The sequence below is a fragment of the Rana temporaria genome, chromosome 12 (assembly GCF_905171775.1).
Source record: "Rana temporaria chromosome 12, aRanTem1.1, whole genome shotgun sequence".
In the NCBI taxonomy this organism is placed as follows: Eukaryota; Metazoa; Chordata; class Amphibia; order Anura; family Ranidae; genus Rana; species Rana temporaria.
This window is the reverse complement of record NC_053500.1, coordinates 108,692,093-108,711,468: the sequence shown is the minus strand read 5'-3', so window position 1 is coordinate 108,711,468 and position 19,376 is coordinate 108,692,093. Positions and strand designations below refer to the sequence as shown.

The 19,376-nt window shown below is 46.4% G+C and overlaps 1 protein-coding gene across 5 annotated transcripts in view; it reads right to left on the bottom strand.

Moving 5' to 3' along the window:
- Positions 1 to 19,376, bottom strand: part of MGAT5B (alpha-1,6-mannosylglycoprotein 6-beta-N-acetylglucosaminyltransferase B) — a 293,322-nt gene that overhangs the window by 70,439 nt on the left and 203,507 nt on the right. For 3 of the 5 annotated variants that reach the window (XM_040330121.1, XM_040330117.1, XM_040330119.1), the window contains exons 12-14: positions 11,689 to 11,819; positions 6,980 to 6,985; positions 1,197 to 1,352 (exon numbers count right to left, since the gene is read on the bottom strand). In XM_040330121.1, the coding sequence (XP_040186055.1) occupies positions 1,197 to 1,352; positions 6,980 to 6,985; positions 11,689 to 11,819 (293 nt within the window). The remainder of the gene's footprint in view (positions 1 to 1,196; positions 1,353 to 6,979; positions 6,986 to 11,688; positions 11,820 to 19,376) is intronic. The other 2 variants (XM_040330118.1, XM_040330120.1) reach the window with 1 other exon arrangement.

Sequence of the window (19,376 nt, the reverse complement as noted above, 5' to 3'; positions counted from 1 at the left end):
TCGAAGCAGTTTTTAGCAGCAGCAAGAAAGATAAGTGTTTACAGTCTTCTCTAAGCGTCAGTTCACACTACAGCGACGTGGGATCCGACTTGTGTCGCCCCGACATGAGAAATTCCATTGAAGTGAATGAGAGCCGTCTTAATGTACACTACTGAAGTCACTCTGAATTCAGAAAAGATTCCTGTACTACTACAAGGTGACTTCTAGGAAACTTGTACCCATTGATTGCAATGGAAGTTGCCTCCAAAGTCGGATCACTGTCTTAACTGAAGCAACTTTACAGGAAGAGAAAATAGTTTACTCAGTCAAAACTCCTCCCTCCCACAGAGCTGATTATTTTGTGATTGGCCACAGCCAAAGTCGCCTGTCCTGGAGGCAACTTTAAGTCGCGTTGTAAGTTGCTCCAAGTTGCACTGAAGTTGCCTTGTAAAGTCGCGTTGCCCCTGTGTGAACCGGCACTAATGGCACAGCTTTAAATTAAACATTTACTAAAACAATTGCTTTAACCTGTAATTTATCTCTTATGCCGCGTACACACAACGGCTTTTCCAACTTCATCATTAAAATGACGTTGCCCACACACGATCGTTAAAAAAAATGCTCTAGCAAAGCGCGGTGACGTACAACACGTACGACAGCACTATAAAGGGGAAGTTCCATGCAGATGGCGCCACCCTTTGGGCTGCTTTAGCTGATTTCATGTTAGTAAAAGACGATTCACGCTTTTTTGTCTGTTACAGCGTGATGAATGTGCTTACTCCATTATGAACGGTAGTTTTACCAGAACGAGCGCTCCCGTCTCATAACTTGCTTCTGAGCATGCGCAGGTTTTTAACATCGTTTTAGCCCACACACGATCATTTTTTACAACCTGAAAAAACGACATTGTTTAAAACGTCGTTAAAAAATGTAGCATGTTCGAATTTTTTTTTGCGTTTTTCAGAACCCGAAAAATTATGTGAAGCCAACACACGATCATTTTAAATTAAATTTTTTAAAAACGTTGTTTTTTACATGAAATGATCGTGTGTACGCAGCATTACAGTCAGCTTTGCACACAACCCCTAAAAAACCTAGTCCTAACCTTAACTCCTGGGCTAGGTTCACACTTAAAGGGGAGCATTTGTCAGGTTAAAATACCCTGTCAAATACTTGTCTTTTTAATGTATTTTCCTATTACCCCTCTCACAACATACCTTGGACTTCTTGAGCAGCTGCTGTAGGTCTTGTTGGGGAAGCAAACCATGATTTTTGACAAACGCAGGAACTTCAGGGGGCCTCTGGGTCTCGAAATAAACTGTCCCGTGCACTTCCATGTAATTGTGTAAAACCGACAGAAACTTTTCCTTACCCTGGCAAAAAAGGGAATCATTTGATTAGTAGGAGCTGGTAAAAGTCTTTTATCAGCATTAAATTGTTTTCATTGTATTCACATCAAGAATCCAGAGATTCTTACACCGTGAAGATATATTATAATTTTTTCTATATTATGAATGTGCCGCATATGTGACTGCATTGTAAATGATATGTCACATACTTCTCCTGTGATTGATGCTTTCCCAGACAAATGTAAAATGAATCACGCTGTGATAATAATTCCATCACTGAGTGTAGGTCTGGTACAGCTCACACATGATCTGTTTCATGTAAAATAACTGCATTAATTTTATATTAGTTACTTCTAGTGGTTTCAAGGACATATATCATAATAGAAATGCATAGGCTGTCACTGCTGAAGCCCTGAAAATTTTAGTCATTAAAGTGGAGGTTCACCCGGAAATGAAAATTTTTAACCTTAGATTGATGCTCATTTTGTCAAGGGGAATCGGGAAGTATTTTTAAAATCGAAGCCGTACTTACCGTTTTAGAGATATATCTTCTCCGCCACTTCCGGGTATGGGCTGCGGGACTGGGCGTTCCTATTTGATTCACAGTCTTCTGACGGTCGCATACATCGCGTCACGATTTTCCGAAAGTAGCCGAACGTCAGTGCGCAGGCGCCGTATAGAGCCGCGCCGACGTTCGGCTTCTTTCGGCTACTCGTGATGCGATAGATGCGACCGTCGGAAGACTGTCAATCAAATAGGAACGCCCAGTCCCAAAGACCATACCCGGAAGCGGCGGAGAAGATCGCTCTCTAAAACGGTAAGTACTGCTTCGTTTTTAAAAAAACTACCCGATTCCCCTTGACAAAATGAGCATCAATCTAATCTTAAATTTTTTTTTTAGGGTGAACTCCCGCTTTAAGCCAATCACTATGCCTATGTACCTACGGGATGGAGGGAGGTAATTCCCCACTGGTTGGAACTTTTTCACATGTCCAACTGCAATCTTAAATTGTATCTAAACCTAAGAACAAAAATTTAATATGTTGCAGTATACCGATCCATAATTGGCGTAGCTGTATTTGTTTTCTTGTTAGTTTTTTCCTTCGCATTAAATTTGTGACCTTTCCAACACAACACTTCCTGTGCTAGGATGAAAGCACTCACTCACTGTACTGTATCTGCAACATTGTCACCCTACGATGTCACTATACAACACCTCCTTTTCTCTTCTGATTAGACATGTGCACACTGAAATATTTTGTTTTCGTCCGAAAAATACATTTATTTAGTTACTCCCGAAATTCGCTTTTATTTTTTTTGTTTCGTTAAAAAATGCATTCGTCCGAAAATCCGAATTAATTAAGGTCGAATCTGTCATTGAAGGCTTATGATGTCTGTCAAATGTTTTAAGAAGATTCGACGGAGCAGCTAAACCAGGGGTGCCCAACCAGTGGTCCGGGGGCCACATGTGGCCCGCGGAGCCCTCTGATGTGGCCCATGACCTCCTGTTTTGGGATAGAATAGAATAGTGTTATTAAAGCTCAGTTTATTACTAAAATCACAGTGTATATATGGGCATATCTGTTCTGCAATGGTTACTGGACTGCTTTCAAACCCACCCGCAGATGCAGAGCAGTATACCTGCAGGTTGCCTGCACTGAGTTTGGTGAGCTTTCTGAAAGTGCACCAAACTTGCAGAATATATTAGAAGTCTATTGCAAAGTGCAGGAAAGCCAAAAGGTACACTGCGTTGCACCCGCACATCAGTGTAAAAGCAGCCCTGGGCCACCTTCACATGGTCAGTTTGACCCAGTTGGACCCTCCATTCACCTATAAGGAGTAGCAGATGTAAACCAACTTGTGTTCTACCTCCAATCCAATCCAGAAAAAAAAAAAAGAGTATAGTGGGCTGTGTCCGTATCCACTCTACATATGCAGAGCGGACACGGACCTGCCATCCACACGCTCCACTCATTGATTGTGGCCCGCGACCGATTACCAAGTCACTTAAGTGGCCCTCACGCTTCAAAAGGTTTGGCACCCCTGAGCTAAACTATACGACGCCGCAATTGTACATTTCCGGTCGAATGTTCCGCCTACAAGCTATAGAAGACTTCTAATGTTGTATGACACTAGTAATAATTATATTTATAAATTATTACTACTAGTCAACCAACATTCAAATTCTTCTATAGTCTATGGGCCGAGCGTTTGACCAGAAATGTACGATTGCGGTGTCGTACAGTTTAGCTGCTTGTCGAATCTTCTTTCGACAGGCACCATAATCCTTCAACGACAGATTCGACATTTGTATGTCTTTCGCTGCTTCGTCGAATCTTCAACGTTCATGCCGAATGGTCTACCCCAACACTGTCTCTATAATGTCGAATCTTTTCTCTCTAAGTAGAATAATCTTGGACTAATAGAGTTAAGGTGAGGCACATTCCACCACAGATTCGATAGACACAGATTGCTATTGTCAGCGTCATGTTGAATCTCCTATCTATATTGAACTGTTGTAGCTGGATTCTGCGCGTTCGTTTTTGTTAAAACGATAACGAAAATACCAGAAATTCGGACGAAAATGCATTCGGACGAAAACGAATGCACAATTCTACTTACCATAGGGGAGAGATGTTTTGAACAATGCTAACTACAACTGGTAAGAGAGCAGCACGGGCAGAGAGCACAGGACGTTTCCAATATATTTCTGTCAGGATCATTCGATATCAAACAGAAATAGCAAAATGCTTTCAATGGTATATTTAACCACATATTTACTGCGGCAGAATGTCTCTCCTGGGCGAAATCCCATACATACACGGCTTCGCCCAGAAGAGCCACCAGAGGGCGGCGCACCCCCTGCAGCAGGGAACCCGGTGCGCATGGCCGGCTGACGCGATCACCGCTGGCCATGCACGATTGCATGCACGAGCAGCAGCACAGGGGTTTGTGTGTGTTAACACACAAATACCGGTGCTATCAGAGGAGAGAAGACAGATTGTGTGTTTCTACAAATTAGAAACCAAGATCTATCATCTCTCCTAGTTAGTCCCATCCCCCCACAGTTAGAACACACAATAGGGAACACAGTTAACCCCTTGATCGCCCCCCTTGTGTTAACCTCTTCCCTGCTAGTGACATTTACACAGTAATCAGTGCATATTTATAGCACTGATCGCTCTGTAAATGTCAATGGTCCCAAAATGGTGTCAAAGGTGTCTGACCTGGCAGGATCAACAGATATTTTTGTATGTATCTGTAACGGAATGACCCGGGACAAACAGAGACTTTGGAAGGATGAGGGGTACTCCTGTGCCAGCATCATTAATAACTCTTATGTCTAGGGTCACCTTATGTCCGATAGGGCCATAGGGTGACTGAGAAATGATATCCTAAAAATACAGGACAGGGGACATTACTGATAGCTCATATTGCAGGAGATAGTGCAAAGTGTTGGTTTATTCTATGACTCATCTCTCTGTGTAGACTGTTGACATGCTAATTGAGTCTGGTCCAGGATCTCTCATTATGTATGCTAAATACTGTTGTGTGTGTGGAATGGAACTTGTCAAGCTGTATGCGGAGACAGAACGTCTGTCTAAAGATGTGGATTGAGGGGGATTTATTGTGTGATGGTGTTTTGTTTGAATTCTGTTAATGAAGGAATGTGACTTCTCAGGTGCAGTGATAATTATAGCCCGGCACAGAGATGTCTGGAATGTTTAGCAATTAGCCATCTGAAGGTATATTGAAGCCCCCCAGGGTGTGGGTGGAGAGTTTGATTGTTCCTGTGATCACTGAAGCATGACTTGAAAACTGTATATAAACTTGAGAGCTAGCCATTAAAGTTGTCTTGCATTTGAAACCAGAACAAATAAAACAAAATGCTTCCAATGGTTTATTTAAAAAAGGATCAAATAAGATAGGTTTATTATTAGTTTTACATGTTCTGTCCATCAGATGTCTATGTTGATTATCTGTATCTGTGTTGTTAAAATGACATGTAAGGTTTGTAATTTACAAAAGACAATCATATGTGGAGTACAGGCTCCATCTAGTGTTCTTTTTTGGTATTGCTACAGTTGTTATGTTTATTTGATTTACTGTATGTGTAGTTAAGGAAGTTGTTAGTAAGCAGGGAATTCTGGGTAGAATCTTCACAGGAAGTAAAGCAGCCACCATTCTTTGAGAATCTATCGCCATCACTCCTTAGAGAACTTAAAAAGTAAGTTTTTACTATCTCATCCTATATTGAAGATCGTTGTTTCTGTAATGTATGCTGTAATGTATGCAAGGTCTATTTCTGTTATTTTGTAGTTTCACCTAGCTTGTTCTAATAAAACTGAGATCAAAGAAATATGGGGCCAGATTCACATACATTTGCGGCCGTGTAACGTAACCCGTTTACGATACACCGCCGCAAGTTTCCAGTTTTAGTGCCCGATCCACAAAGCACTTACCTGGAAACTTGCGGAGGTGTATCGTAAATACGTCCGGTGCAAGGCGGGCCAATTCAAATGGGCGTGTGCCATTTAAATTAGGTGCGCTCCCGCGCCGGACCTACTGCGCATGCTCCGTTTCGCAATTCCCGCCGTGCTTTGCGCGCAGTGACGTCATTTTTTTGAACGGCGACGCGCGTAGCGTAATTCCGTATTCCCGGACGGCTTACGCAAACGACGTTCATTTTTAAATTTCGACGCGGGAATGACGGCCATACTTTATACAGCAATACGATTGCTGTGTAAAGTTAAGGCACCAAAAACGACGACTAACTTTGCGACGGGAAACTAGACTAGCGGCGACGTAGCGAACGCGAAAATCCGTCGTGGATCGCCGTAACTCCTAATTTGCATACCCGACGCTGGTTTACGAAGCGAACTCCCCCCAGCGGCGGCCGCGGTACTGCATCCTAAGATCCGACAGTGTAAAACAATTACACCTGTCGGATCTTATGGATATCTATGCGTAACTGATTCTATGAATCAAGAGATACGCCGTCGTATCTCTTTTGTGAATCTGGTCCATGGTATCTGAAGTTTATGGGACAAGAAGGTTTAGCTGTCTGCCCTAGAGACAGAACATTACATACACTAGTCACTTTAGTATCATGCCGCGGTATCACTCTAGATTTACAGTCATGAGCCAGAATGTACTTATGTACATGCATAATATTATTTAGAAGCTTGATATCATACTGCTGTGTCATTGTTCTGGGACTTTACACACATGGCTTCAGGTGCAATAAATCCAATAATCACAATCTAGGATCTCAAAAACAGATTGCAGTGGTACAGCTAAATTTGACTCCTTTTAAGTGGCTCTAGCCGTTTAGAGAAATTTTCTAATCAGCAATGATTTATAAGCTTTTTGCATTCTGGGCAACAATTATTAGTGTTGCATCTTTGGAAACCCAAACATCAGACTGCAGTTATGCTACAAAGGACTGAGTTTGAATATTTGGATTATTAGGTTTTGTTTTTATTTTTCTTCCTTTTCTGGTCAATCTTCAACTGGCTTTTCCTCATTATAATGCTAGACAGTGCGATTTGGTATAATTCCGTCACACATTTCAATACCGTTTCAAAGGTGCCGCTGAAGAACAATGACTATGATAGGAGGAAGTAGGAGATGTAGACAAAAGTTCATACCTGCAACTGTGCAATGTCATCAAGGGAGGCACCAAAGAAGAAAGAGAGAGGGATGTAAGTAAGGCATGACATTTGACAATTTGAAAAAAAAATGGACTAAGTCAACCTGGAAAATCAGGAAGTTATGAAACGATAAAAGTTTATAAAGGTTGCAACATGTTCCATGCATTTAGATAAGGGGTATTAGATTAAAGGAGTTGCAAAGGCTGAAGTTTTTTTATCTTAAAGCGGAGGTTCGCCCTAAAAACATGCCGTTTTTTTTTTTTTTTTTTGCTGTACATACCGTCTTATTGTTATTTTCCACCCGGCTTCCTGGTTCTCACTCCCGCGGGAGTAGGCGTTCCTATGCAGAGGCTAGATGATTGACGCCTTGTGAAAAACTTCCCCCCGGCGCATAAGGCGCGTCACCAGTTTTCCGAAAGTAGCCGAACTGCTAGTCGGCTCTATACGGCGCTATACGGCGCCTGCGCCTGCCGTGTAGAGCTGACTGCACAGGCACCGTATAGAGCCGGCTACTTTCGGAAAACTGGTGACGCGCCTTATGCGCCGGGAGAACGTTTTTCACAAGGCATCAATCATCTAGCCTCTGCATAGGAACGCCTACTCCGGGTGGAAAAAAACAATAAGATGGTATGTACAGCAAAAAAACGGCATAGTGTAAATGTTGGAATTATGCTGAATGGAATGTTAAATACATGTTTTTAGGGTGAACCTCCGCTTTAATGCATTCTATGCATTAAGATAAAAAAAACTTCTGTGTGTAGCAGCCCCCCCCAGCACCTCCAAATTACCTACCTGAGCTCCTTCTCTCTCCATGTCTACGATCCCCTCAGCCATCCAGGACACGTTTCCCTCCCACAGCTGTCAATCAAAGTCAGTCAGCCAATCAGGGGGGCGAGAGGGCGGGGCCAGGTCAGGGCTCCGTGTCTGAATTGATACACGGAGCTCTGACTCAGCTCGGGTGCCCCCTGTAGCAAGCTGTTGGCTGAGGAGCACTTAAAGGAGGGAGGGGCTGGGAGCAGCATAGAGGGACCCGAGAAAAGGAGGATTGGGGCTGCTCTGTGCAAAAACAACTGCATAGAGCAGGTAAGTATATCATGTTTGTTATTTAAAACATTTTAATAAAAAATGTGCCTTTACAATCACTTTTAATCCCAATTGAACTCTCAGTTTAAAGTTATTGTAAAGCTTTGTTTTTTTTCCCTATAAAAATAACAAACATGTTATACTTACCTGCTCTGTTGCAGCGGATTTGCACAGAGCAGCCCAGATCCTCCTTTTCTCAGGTCCCACTTCTGTGCTCCTGGCTCCCTCCCTCCTGTTCAGTGCTCCCACAGCAAACAGCGTGCTATGGGGGCACCCAAGCTGAGTCACAGTTCCCTGCATTCCATTCAGACACAGAGCTCCCTTCCCTGATTGGCTTGCTGACTGATTGACAGCAGCAGGAGCCAATGGTGTGTTGAGACACAAGCTTTACCTAGGATAACGGAAGGTTATCAAGCAGGTAGCGTGTACCTGTTACAAGTAAAACGGCCTTTAGCATTAGGGAGAGGTTGTTGCCACTCCTTTCACCAGCGGTCTGTCTCCCATAGCAATGGTAGCAAATTGGCACCGCAGAGGTTCCCATCCTGTACATGGGAGGTTCCCATCCTGTACATGGGAGGTTCCCATCCTGTACATGGGAGGTTGCCATCCTGAGGTATGGGAGCCCAAGAGTTAAGTTATGTGCACACATGGAGCCCATGCTAAGTGCATGGCGGGGCCCGTTGTGCTATTGGGAAAGGTAGATGTGGACAAGGCTCAGAATGTCTCTTCCAAATATAAGTTACAGAGAAGGTGTACATTGTCACAAGGACCTGTGAGTTAATAGGAGAACAGTTATGGTGCAAGTGTACACGGTGTACATTCATTTTTAATAGTAGAAGCCCGACTTAGGGTCGAGTATTCCCCCACAGCAGCATCAGCCTTGTCCCAGGGCACTGAAGAAAATGGCACAAGAGTAAAGGTATCCCATGTGTACTAAAATGGATCCTGTTACAGGTAGTTAGCGTAGCCCAGAAGAACCTACCCTGGGGTAGGTCTCTGGTGTGATCCACACTTGGTACCCAACGAGGAGGGAAACATGAAGGACATGACGACCACCACATGACCTATCTACCCCCCCCCCCTCACCCTTAAGCATCTTCTGAAGTTGGTGACTTTTACTGTTCTGTAGCACGACAGCTTAATTTTAAGTTGTCATGTAACACCAAGGGCCTATTCACATTTTCTGCATTGTAAAACATGTTTTACCGCATTATTGCAATGCACTGTGTGGTGTGTTGAGGTGCTAGTCATTTTATATGTTACCCCAAAGCAGTATTATCACTACAACGCACATGCCCCGTACTGCGTTAGGCTGTCTTTTCTATTTAACCTTCTGAGCGATGTTCCCGAGTCTGACTCGGGGTGAGATTTTTTTGCTAGGATCGGTAACCCGCCTCGCAGCATCCATAGGCTTGGTTTACTTACCTTGTCCCTGGATCTAGCGATGCCACCGCGCTGTGTGAGCGAGCGGGGTCCTCGCTTGATTCACACAGTGCCTCTGTGTGCCGCCGATCTCCGTTCCCTGCGACGTTACGACGCACGGGAGCGGAGAACGGTGCCAAATTCAAAAAAGTAAACAAACACTATACATACAGTATACTGTAATCTTATAGATTACAGTACTGTATGTAAAAAATACACACACCCCCCTTGTCCCTAGTGGTCTGCCCAGTGTCCTACATGTACTTTTATATAATAAAAACGGTTCTTTCTGACTGCAAACTGTAGATTGTCCATAGCAACCAAAAGTGTCCCTTTATATCAAAAGTGATTTTAGAGCAGCTAGAAAACAGCGATAATAAATTAAAATCACTTGCAGAATTGAGTGATAGCGATTTGTGGGGAAATTCGTCATAAAAAAATAAAAGTAATGACAGCGACAATTCTGCAACTGAGCAAATTTCAGTGATTTTGAGTTGATTACATTATTGAATAATTTTTATTTTAATTATATTATTATTTGTTATAATTATTTATAATTATTTATTATATTATAATTTATCATTTTGTTTTAAAAAAAATGTCATACCCGGGATGTCTACTAGACTCTTGTTTGGTGAGATTTAAGTGAGTTATTCCTAAAAATTACAGGCCTACAGTATAAAACACCAAATTTCCTTGCAAATAATTGTACCGCTTTCAGCACCTTTTTTCTGAAATAATCATACCGCCAGGGTGGTTAAAGGGGTTTTAAAGGTTTGTTTTTTTAATTTTTAATTAGGTTCACGAAGCTAGTGCATTGTTGGATCATTTACCTTTTCTTTCGATTTCCCTTCTAAATGTGTTTTTTCCTTTGTTTTCTTTGTCTGAATTTCTTACTTCCTGTTCCTCCTCAGTAAGCTGTTCTGGCTGACTAATCCCCAGCCAGATGATGGTGGCAAGCTTACTGAGGAGAAACAGGAAGTGAGAAATTCAGACAAAAGAAAAAAAACATTTCGAAGAGAAATCGAAGGAAAAGTTAAGTGAACCAACAATACACTAGTGTTGCTCACGAATATTCGTATTGCGAATATTCGTTACGAATATTGCATATTCAATTATTCGCGAATAACTCGAATATCGTGGCCAAAATTCGCTATTACGAATATTCAAATTTTTTCAAATTTATTTTTAAAACAGATCACATCCTAGTGATCTCCATCGATGTCTAAAAGCATTGCTGGTATGATTAGAGACCCTGGGCCGAGTAGCTAAGCTGAGGCGATCCTTTTATGTTGACGAATATTCGCTATCGCGAATATTTGTATTACGATTATTCGCGAATACTTTCTCCGCCCTTCTTTTGCATCAGAGACAATCAGAGTTCTCCTACCACAATTGTCAGAGGTTAGCAACCTCCATAGCAACCAAAAAGAACCTGCCTGCACGACCAGTATATAAGATCACTCCCAGCAGTATTTCAGTGCAGATTCACAAGGTGGCTAGAGAGAGTGGAGTGTTTCTGTGCGTTTTTCCAGTGTATCACATCTTCAAAGAATTTTCCATCTTTTGTCCCGTGTCATCATTTGCATTTCACCTCTTTAATGAGAATAATAACTGTTTAACATAAAGACATTTAAGAGATGTCAACGTAAACGGTTTACTTGGCTTTTTTTTAACTCAACAGAATCAGGGGCCCCAGTGTACGGTTGATCTTTACCTAACTCAATACAGGTCAGTCTAGAGGAGAGATCTGTATTTTCCAAATCTATGGTTATTCAATATTTATTAAACTAATCAATATACAAATTGGTCAAAGTAAACCCTCAAATCTATATAATAATGTATTTATTTTATTAATACCTTGTTGTTAGTTGCAGGGTCCATTACGTAAAACCACACTTTTTCCAAAGGGCAGGTGAAATTGAATGTTTCAGAATTTCGCAATCAATTTCGCATTCGCATTAGCGAAATTTTGCAAAAAAAATGTTGTTGATAAAATATCACGAATATTCGATTTTAGCGAATATTTCACGAATATTCGTCTATATATTCGTGATATATCGCGAAATCGAATATGGTGTATTCCGCTCAACACTACAATACACTAGCTTAAAGGAATCTATCTTTTTTGAATATATATTTTGCTGTTAATATATTGGTATATGTATTCTGTGTGATGTGAATAGACGGATGGAACCTACCTTCCACATAGCTGCTTCCTTTCCATACACAACAGCCATATTTCTGACTTTGTTGAGAGTTACTTGTTGGCGCTCGGTTTCATTGAGTTCATCCGTCACAAATCCCATAAAGGAATTATCTGGAGTGTGAGCTGTAGAACAAGACACAATACAAACAGTGCAGAAGCAGAGGTATAACTCACTGAGTGAGGAGTACTGGGGAGATAACAAACATGGTGCATGGGCACAGTTACACTAACACAGCAAGTAGCAAGCATGTAATCCATGCTCAAGGGAAAAGCACCTTAATGAATGAATAGCAGTCCTCAGAGTGCAATGGAGATGCAAAATCATAGGTGATCACAGGTAACAGCAGCAGGGCCATGCTATGATATAAGTGCAACAATACAGCTGTGTTTAATGGCAAATAGCTAGCATAGGTGATGGTGAAATTCCAAACCTCCTTGTATCTATCTTTACTATACGGTCCTCTTTTCACTATTTCCTCTTTCCACCATCGATCCAGTGTCTTTTCATCCCTATGCATGTACATTAGCTGTTAGTTCATCTACCCACTTCTAACTGATGCTTCAAGAATTCTTTGTACATGGCATACCTGCTGCCACAGCTAACAATGGACATGCCAGTTCATGACTGATGTTTTTAAAAAGTGCTTAAAGTATAACCACACTCAGAACTATAGGGACTCTCATTTCTGAACTCCTTTGTGAAAATGTTAGTTGTCTAGCTACCATTTACATAAATATCAGGTCACTGACCTGTTCCATGACCTGGAGCATCCATGCAGATCAATACGTTCATACTGAAGCAACTGCATGACAGTCATGGAAATGGGATGTTTAAAAATAGGAAACAGCAATTTTAAAGCAATTAGCCATAACTTTAAGGCCTTGTACAGACGAGCAGACATGTCCGATGAAAACGGTTCGTGGACCGTTTTCATCGGACATGTCTGCTGGGGGATTTTGGTCTGATGTGTGTACACACCATCAGACCAAAATCCCCACGGACAGAATACGCGGTGACGACGATGACGCGGCAACGTGCGCGACCCCGGAAGTTCAATGCTTCCACGCATGCGTCGAATCACTTCGACGCATGCGAGGGATTTCGGCCCAGCGGACATGTCCGATGAGTCGTACAAACCATCGGACATGTCCGACGGACAGGCTTCCAGCGGACATGTTTCTTAGCATGCTAAGAAACATTTGTCCGCTGGAAACCTATCCGCTAGGCCAGGAATCCGGTTCGGTCGGCCCTACACACGGTCAGACATGTCCGCGGAAACTGGTTCGGTCGTGTGTACGAGGCCTAAGACCACTGACAGGTAACGTGAATAACATTAATTAAATCATTACAATGGCATCTGAAAGTGGGTGTGATATATTAGGTAGCAAGTGAACATGCTATCCCCAAACTTCATGTGTTGAAATTAGTAAAAGTGGGCACGTGTAAGTAAGGACTTGAGCATCTTGGGCAAAGAGCCAAATTGTAATGGCAACTTCAAAACTGTGGCTCTTGTTGAATGTTCCTGGTCGGCAATGGTCAGTACCTACCAATAGTGGTCCAAGGACGGAACACCGTAAAACCTGGCAACAGGGTCAGAGGCAGCCATGGTTCACTATGCAGGTGGGGAGCGAAGGCTAGCCCATGTAGTCTGATCCAATGGAAGAGCTACTCTAGCTCAAATTGCTGAAAAAGTTAATGTTGGTCCACATAGAAAGGTGTCAATACACACAATGCATCGCAGTTTGTTGCCTATAGGACTGTGTAGCTGCAGACTGGTCAGGGTGTCCATGCTGACCTGCATCCAGAGCCAAATGTGTCTACAATGGGTAAGTGAGCATCACATCTGGACCACAGAGCAATGGAAGAAGGTGGCTTGGTCTGATAAAACACCTTTTGTTTTACATCATATGGATGGTCTGTGGTGGGATGACTATTGCACAACATAACTGAACCAGAACTTGCAGCAGACTTGCAGAACGTTTGCAAAGAAAGTTGATCTGGAGTCATGTAATGTGGACTTGCTGCAATTGTGCAACAAACTTGTGAAGCCTGGCAAGTTCAGCAATAGCCTAGCAAGTCATTTTCAAACTTGAAGCACAATTGCTTGCCATCTGGGAAGGAGGTTCTCACCCAAGATTAGATGGTACATGGCCCCGTCCATCGTCCCTTTGATGCAGTGAAGTGGTCCTGTCCCCTTAGCAGAAAAACCCCCCCAAAGCATAATGTTTCCACCTTCATGTTTGATGGTGGTGATGGTGGTGTTCTTGGGGTCATAGGCAGCATTCCTACTCCTCCAAACAAGGCATTCACATTGATGCTAAAGAGCTTGATTTCGGTCTCATCTGACCACAACACTTTCACCCAGTTCTCCTCTGAATCATTCAGATGTTCATTAGCAAACTTCAGACGGGCCTGGACATGTGCATTCTTGAGCAGGGGGACCTTGCGGGTGCTGCAGGATTTCAGTCCCTTATGGCGTAGTGTGTTACCAATTGTTTTCTTGGTGACTATGGTCCCAGCTGCCTTGAGATCCTGTGCAGTTCTGGGCTGATTCCTCACCGTTCTCATGATCATTGAAACTCCACAAGGTGAGATCTTGCATGGAGCCCCAGACAGAGGGCGATTGACAGTTATTCTGTGTTTATTCCATTTCCGAATAATCGCACCAACTTTTGTCACCCTCTCACCAAGCTGCTTGGCGATGGTCTAGTAGCCCATTTCAGCATTATGTAGGTCTACAATCATGTCCATGACATCCTTGTACAGCTCTTTGGTCTTGACCATGGTGGAGAGATTGGAATCTGATTGATTGATTGCTTCTGTGGACAGGTGTCTTTTATTCAGGTAACAAGCTTAGATTAGGAGCACTCCCTTTAAGAGAGTGCCCCTAATCTCAACTTGTTTCCTGTATAGAAGACACCTGGGATCCAGAAATCTTGTTGATTAATAGGGAATCAAATACCTGACCTATTTCACTCATTAAAATGCAAATCAATTTATAACTTTTTTGAAATGTGTTTTTCTAGATATTTTTGTTGTTATTCTGTCTCTCACAGTTAAAATATACCTACCATTAAAATTTGGACTGATAATTTCTTTGTCAGTGGGCAAATGTACAAAATCAGCAGGGGATAAAATACCTTTTTCCCTCACTGTACCTGAGGTGGCACTAGGGTGCAGTATGGGAAGAAGGCAAGCTGACGGATACTTTGAGCACAGTTCTGCTGGGAAATCTTGGGTCCTGCCAATTCATGTGATTGTTACTTTGATATGTACAGCCTACCTAAACAATTTTTGCTGACCAAGTATACCCCTTCATCAGGGCCGGTGCTAGACTATTTTGCGCCCTAGGCGAGACCAGCTACTTGCGCCCCCCCCCCCCCCGAAAAAAAAAATCTAAACAAACTCAATAATTTTAGCACCAGAACTGGTCCAGGTGGAGAGGGGGTTCAGCCAGGTGAAGGGATAAAGCCAGGTGGACAGGAGGGGGGTGCAGGCAGGTGGAGGGATGGAGCCAGGTGGACAGAAGGGGGGTGCAGGCAGGTGAAGGAATGGAGCCAGGTGGACAGGAGGGGGTGCAGGCAGGTGGAGGGATGGAGCCAGGTGGACAGGAGGGGGTGCAGGCAGGTGGAGGGATGGAGCCAGGTGGACAGGAGGGGGTGCAGGCAGGTGGAGGGATGGAGCCAGGTGGACAGGAGGGGGTGCAGGCAGGTGGAGGGATGGAGCCAGGTGGACAGGAGGGGGTGCAGGCAGGTGGAGGGATGGAGCCAGGTGGACAGAAGAGGGGGGTGCAGCCAGGTGGACAGGAGGTGGGGTGCAGCCACATGGAGGGATAGAGCCATGTGGACAGGAGGGGTGTGCAGGTAGGTGGAGGGATAAAGCCAGGTGGACAGGTGGGGGGTGCAGGTAGGTGGAGGGATGGAGCCAGGTGGACAGGAGGAGGATGCAGCCAGGTGGAGAGGGGAGGTGCAGCCAGGTGGAGAGGAGAGGTGAGGTACAGCCAGGTGGAGAGGAGAGGGGAGGTACAGCCAGGTGGAGAGGGGAGGTACAGCCAGGTGGAGGGGTGCAACCAGGTGAAAGGAGGATATGGCCAGGCGGACAAGAGAGGGGGTGCAGCCAGGTGGAGGGAGGATATAGCCAGGTGGACAGGAGGGGGTGCAGCCAGTTGGAGGGATGGAGCCAGGTTGACAGGAGGGGGGTGCAGCCAGGTGGAGGGAGGATATAGCCAGGTGGACAGGAGAAGGATTGCAGGTGGACAGGAGGGTGCAGCCAGGTGGAGGGAGAGGGGGTGCCGCTAGGTGGACAGGAGGGGGGTGCAGCCAGGTGGAGGTAGGATATAGCCAGGTGGACAGGAGAGGGGAGAGCAGCCAGGTGGACAGGAGAGGGGAGAGCAGCCAGGTGGACAGGAGAGGGGAGAGCAGCCAGGTGGACAGGAGAGGGGAGAGCAGCCAGGTGGACAGCAGAGGGGGGTGCAGCCAGGTGGACAGGAGAGGGGAAGTGCAGCCAGGTGAAGGGATGGAGTCAGGTGGACAGGAGAGGGGGGTGCAGCCAGGTGGACAGAAGAGGGGGGTGCAGCCAGGTGGACAGGAGAGGGGGGTGCAGCCAGGTGGACAGGAGAGGGGAAGTGCAGCCAGGTGGACAGGAGAGGGGAAGTGCAGCCAGGTGAAGGGATGGAGTCAGGTGGACAGAAGAGGGGGGTGCAGCCAGGTGGACAGAAGAGGGGGGTGCAGCCAGGTGGACAGAAGAGGGGGGTGCAGCCAGGTGGACAGAAGAGGGGGGTGCAGCCAGGTGGACAGAAGAGGGGGGTGCAGCCAGGTGGACAGCAGAGGGGGGTGCAGCCAGGTGGACAGGAGAGGGGGGTGCAGCCAGGTGGACAGGAGAGGGGGGTGCAGCCAGGTGGACAGCAGAGGGGGGTGCAGCCAGGTGGACAGCAGAGGGGGGTGCAGCCAGGTGAAGGGATGGAGTCAGGTGGACAGGAGAGGGGGGTGCAGCCAGGTGGACAGAAGAGGGGGGTGCAGCCAGGTGGACAGCAGAGGGGGGTGCAGCCAGGTGGACAGCAGAGGGGAAGTGCAGCCAGGTGAAGGGATGGAGTCAGGTGGACAGAAGAGGGGGGTGCAGCCAGGTGGACAGGAGAGGGGGGTGCAGCCAGGTGGACAGAAGAGGGGGGTGCAGCCAGGTGGACAGGAGAGGGGGGTGCAGCCAGGTGGACAGGAGAGGGGGGTGCAGCCAGGTGGACAGGAGAGGGGGGTGCAGCCAGGTGGACAGGAGAGGGGAAGTGCAGCCAGGTGAAGGGATGGAGTCAGGTGGACAGGAGAGGGGGGTGCAGCCAGGTGGACAGAAGAGGGGGGTGCAGCCAGGTGGACAGAAGAGGGGGGTGCAGCCAGGTGGACAGAAGAGGGGGGTGCAGCCAGGTGGACAGGAGAGGGGGGTGCAGCCAGGTGGACAGGAGAGGGGGGTGCAGCCAGGTGGACAGCAGAGGGGGGTGCAGCCAGGTGGACTGCAGAGGGGGGTGCAGCCAGGTGGACAGGAGAGGGGGGTGCAGCCAGGTGGACAGCAGAGGGGGGTGCAGCCAGGTGGACAGCAGAGGGGGGTGCAGCCAGGTGGACAGCAGAGGGGGGTGCAGCCAGTCTCAACCCAGTCTCCATTAACCCCCCCTGCTCCTTCTTCCATCATCCATCCCCCCTGGGCCCTGCTCTGCTTCCGCCATTCCTCCCCCCCACTGTGGGGGGGAGGAATGGCAGAAGCAGAGCAGGGCCCAGGGGGGATGGATGATGGAAGAAGGAGCAAGGGGGGTTAATGGAGACTGGGTCGGGTGGATAATTAATAAAGCAGGAGGGCATAATGGAACTGTAAGAAGGAGTGGGGGCCCCACTCCTTCTTCCAGTTCCATTAAGCCCTCCTGCTTTATTAATTATCCACCCGACCCAGTCTCCATTAACCCCCCTTGCTCCTTCTTCCATCATCCATCCATTCTTCTTCCCCACCCTCACCTCCTGTGCTGTTTTCTCCAATCTTCCGGCGCGGGACTGGGTACTGTGTCACTCTTCTGTACTACTGCTGCAGCCTCTGTGGCGCCAGCAGCGGAGGGCCGCCCCTTCAGTGACGTCAGACGTCCTCCTGCGCGGAGGAGGACGTCGTCACTGAAGTGCCGTGCCGTACAGGCCAGGAACCGGCGTCATCCATCACCTCACCAGGCAGTAACTTAAGGATGGGAGTCGGGACTGGCTGCGCCCGGCCCGGGCCACATCCAGTCAGCAGCTGACAGGCGCTGCGGCGCATTAGCACACCGGAGCGGGGCGCCGGAGGGCGGCGGCAACTCCGGATCATAAAGTATTAAAAAAAAAAAAAAAGTAATTTTTCCGCCCCATCCCAGGCTGCGGACCTGCCCGCCCCAAGCGGCCGCTTGGTCCGCCTGGTGGTTGCGCCGGCCCTGCCCTTCATGGAAACTATATTCTCTGATGGCACTTGCCTCTTTCAGCAGGATAATGCACCCTACCACACTGCAAAAATGGTTCAAGAATGGTTTGGGGAACATAGCAATGAGTTTGAGGTGTTAAATGGCCTCAAAATTTTACAGATCTCAATTCAACGCAGTATCCACGGAACGTGCTAAAAAAACAAGTTTGATGCATGAAGGTCTTACAACACAACTTACAGGACTTAAAGAATCTGCTACTGATGGCATGGTTCCAGATACCACAACATACCTTCAGATGTTTAGTTCAGGGGTCATCAACCACTGGGCCACGGCCTTTCTGCAGCCGAGCCCTGGGTGCGGGCAGCCGGCATAAGAGAGTCGGCTGGCAAATGGGAACTAGTTGCATGAGAGAAGCAAGCAGGTGGGCAAACAGAGATGACATCATCTCTCTCCACCCCCCACATCACCGTTCTTCTGCCCTCACAGCCGGTGTTCTGTCAGTCTCAATGTTGGAGATGCGACGGGTCGCAGAGAGATTACAGCATACACTACTTGCCTATGTGCTAAAAGGACCAGTGCTGACACCAATTCAGTGACAATTCACATCTGGTGGCAGGCAGTGTGGCAAGTGACATTCCCAATCTGGTGACAGGCAACTTGGCAAGTGACAATCCACATCTGGTAGCAGGCAGTGTGGCAAGTGACATTCCGCATCTGGTGACAGGCAACATGGAAAGTGACATTCCGCATCTGGTGACAGGTAACCTGACAAGTGACATTCTGCATCTGGTGACAGGTAACCTGACAAGTGACATTCTGCATCTGGTGACAGGCAACATGGCAGGTGACCTGGCAAGTGACAAGCCACATCTTGTGGCAGGCAGCATGGCAGATGACAATCCACATCTGGTGGCAGGCAGCGTGGCAAGTGACATTCCTTATCTGGTGACAGGCAACATGGAAAGTGACATTGCGCATCTGGTGAAAGGTAACCTGACAAGTGACATTCTGCATCTGGTGACAGGCAACATGGCAGGTGACCTGGCAGATGACAATCCACATCTGGTGGCAGGCAGCGTGGCAAGTGACATTCCGCATCTGGTGACAGGCAATATGGCAGGTGTCGTGGCAAGTGACAATCCACATCTGGTGGCAAGCAGCATGACATTCCGCATCTGGTGACAGGCAATCTGGCAAGTGACATTCTGCATCTGGTGACAGGCAACCTGGCAGGTGATGTCGCAAGTGACAATCCACATCT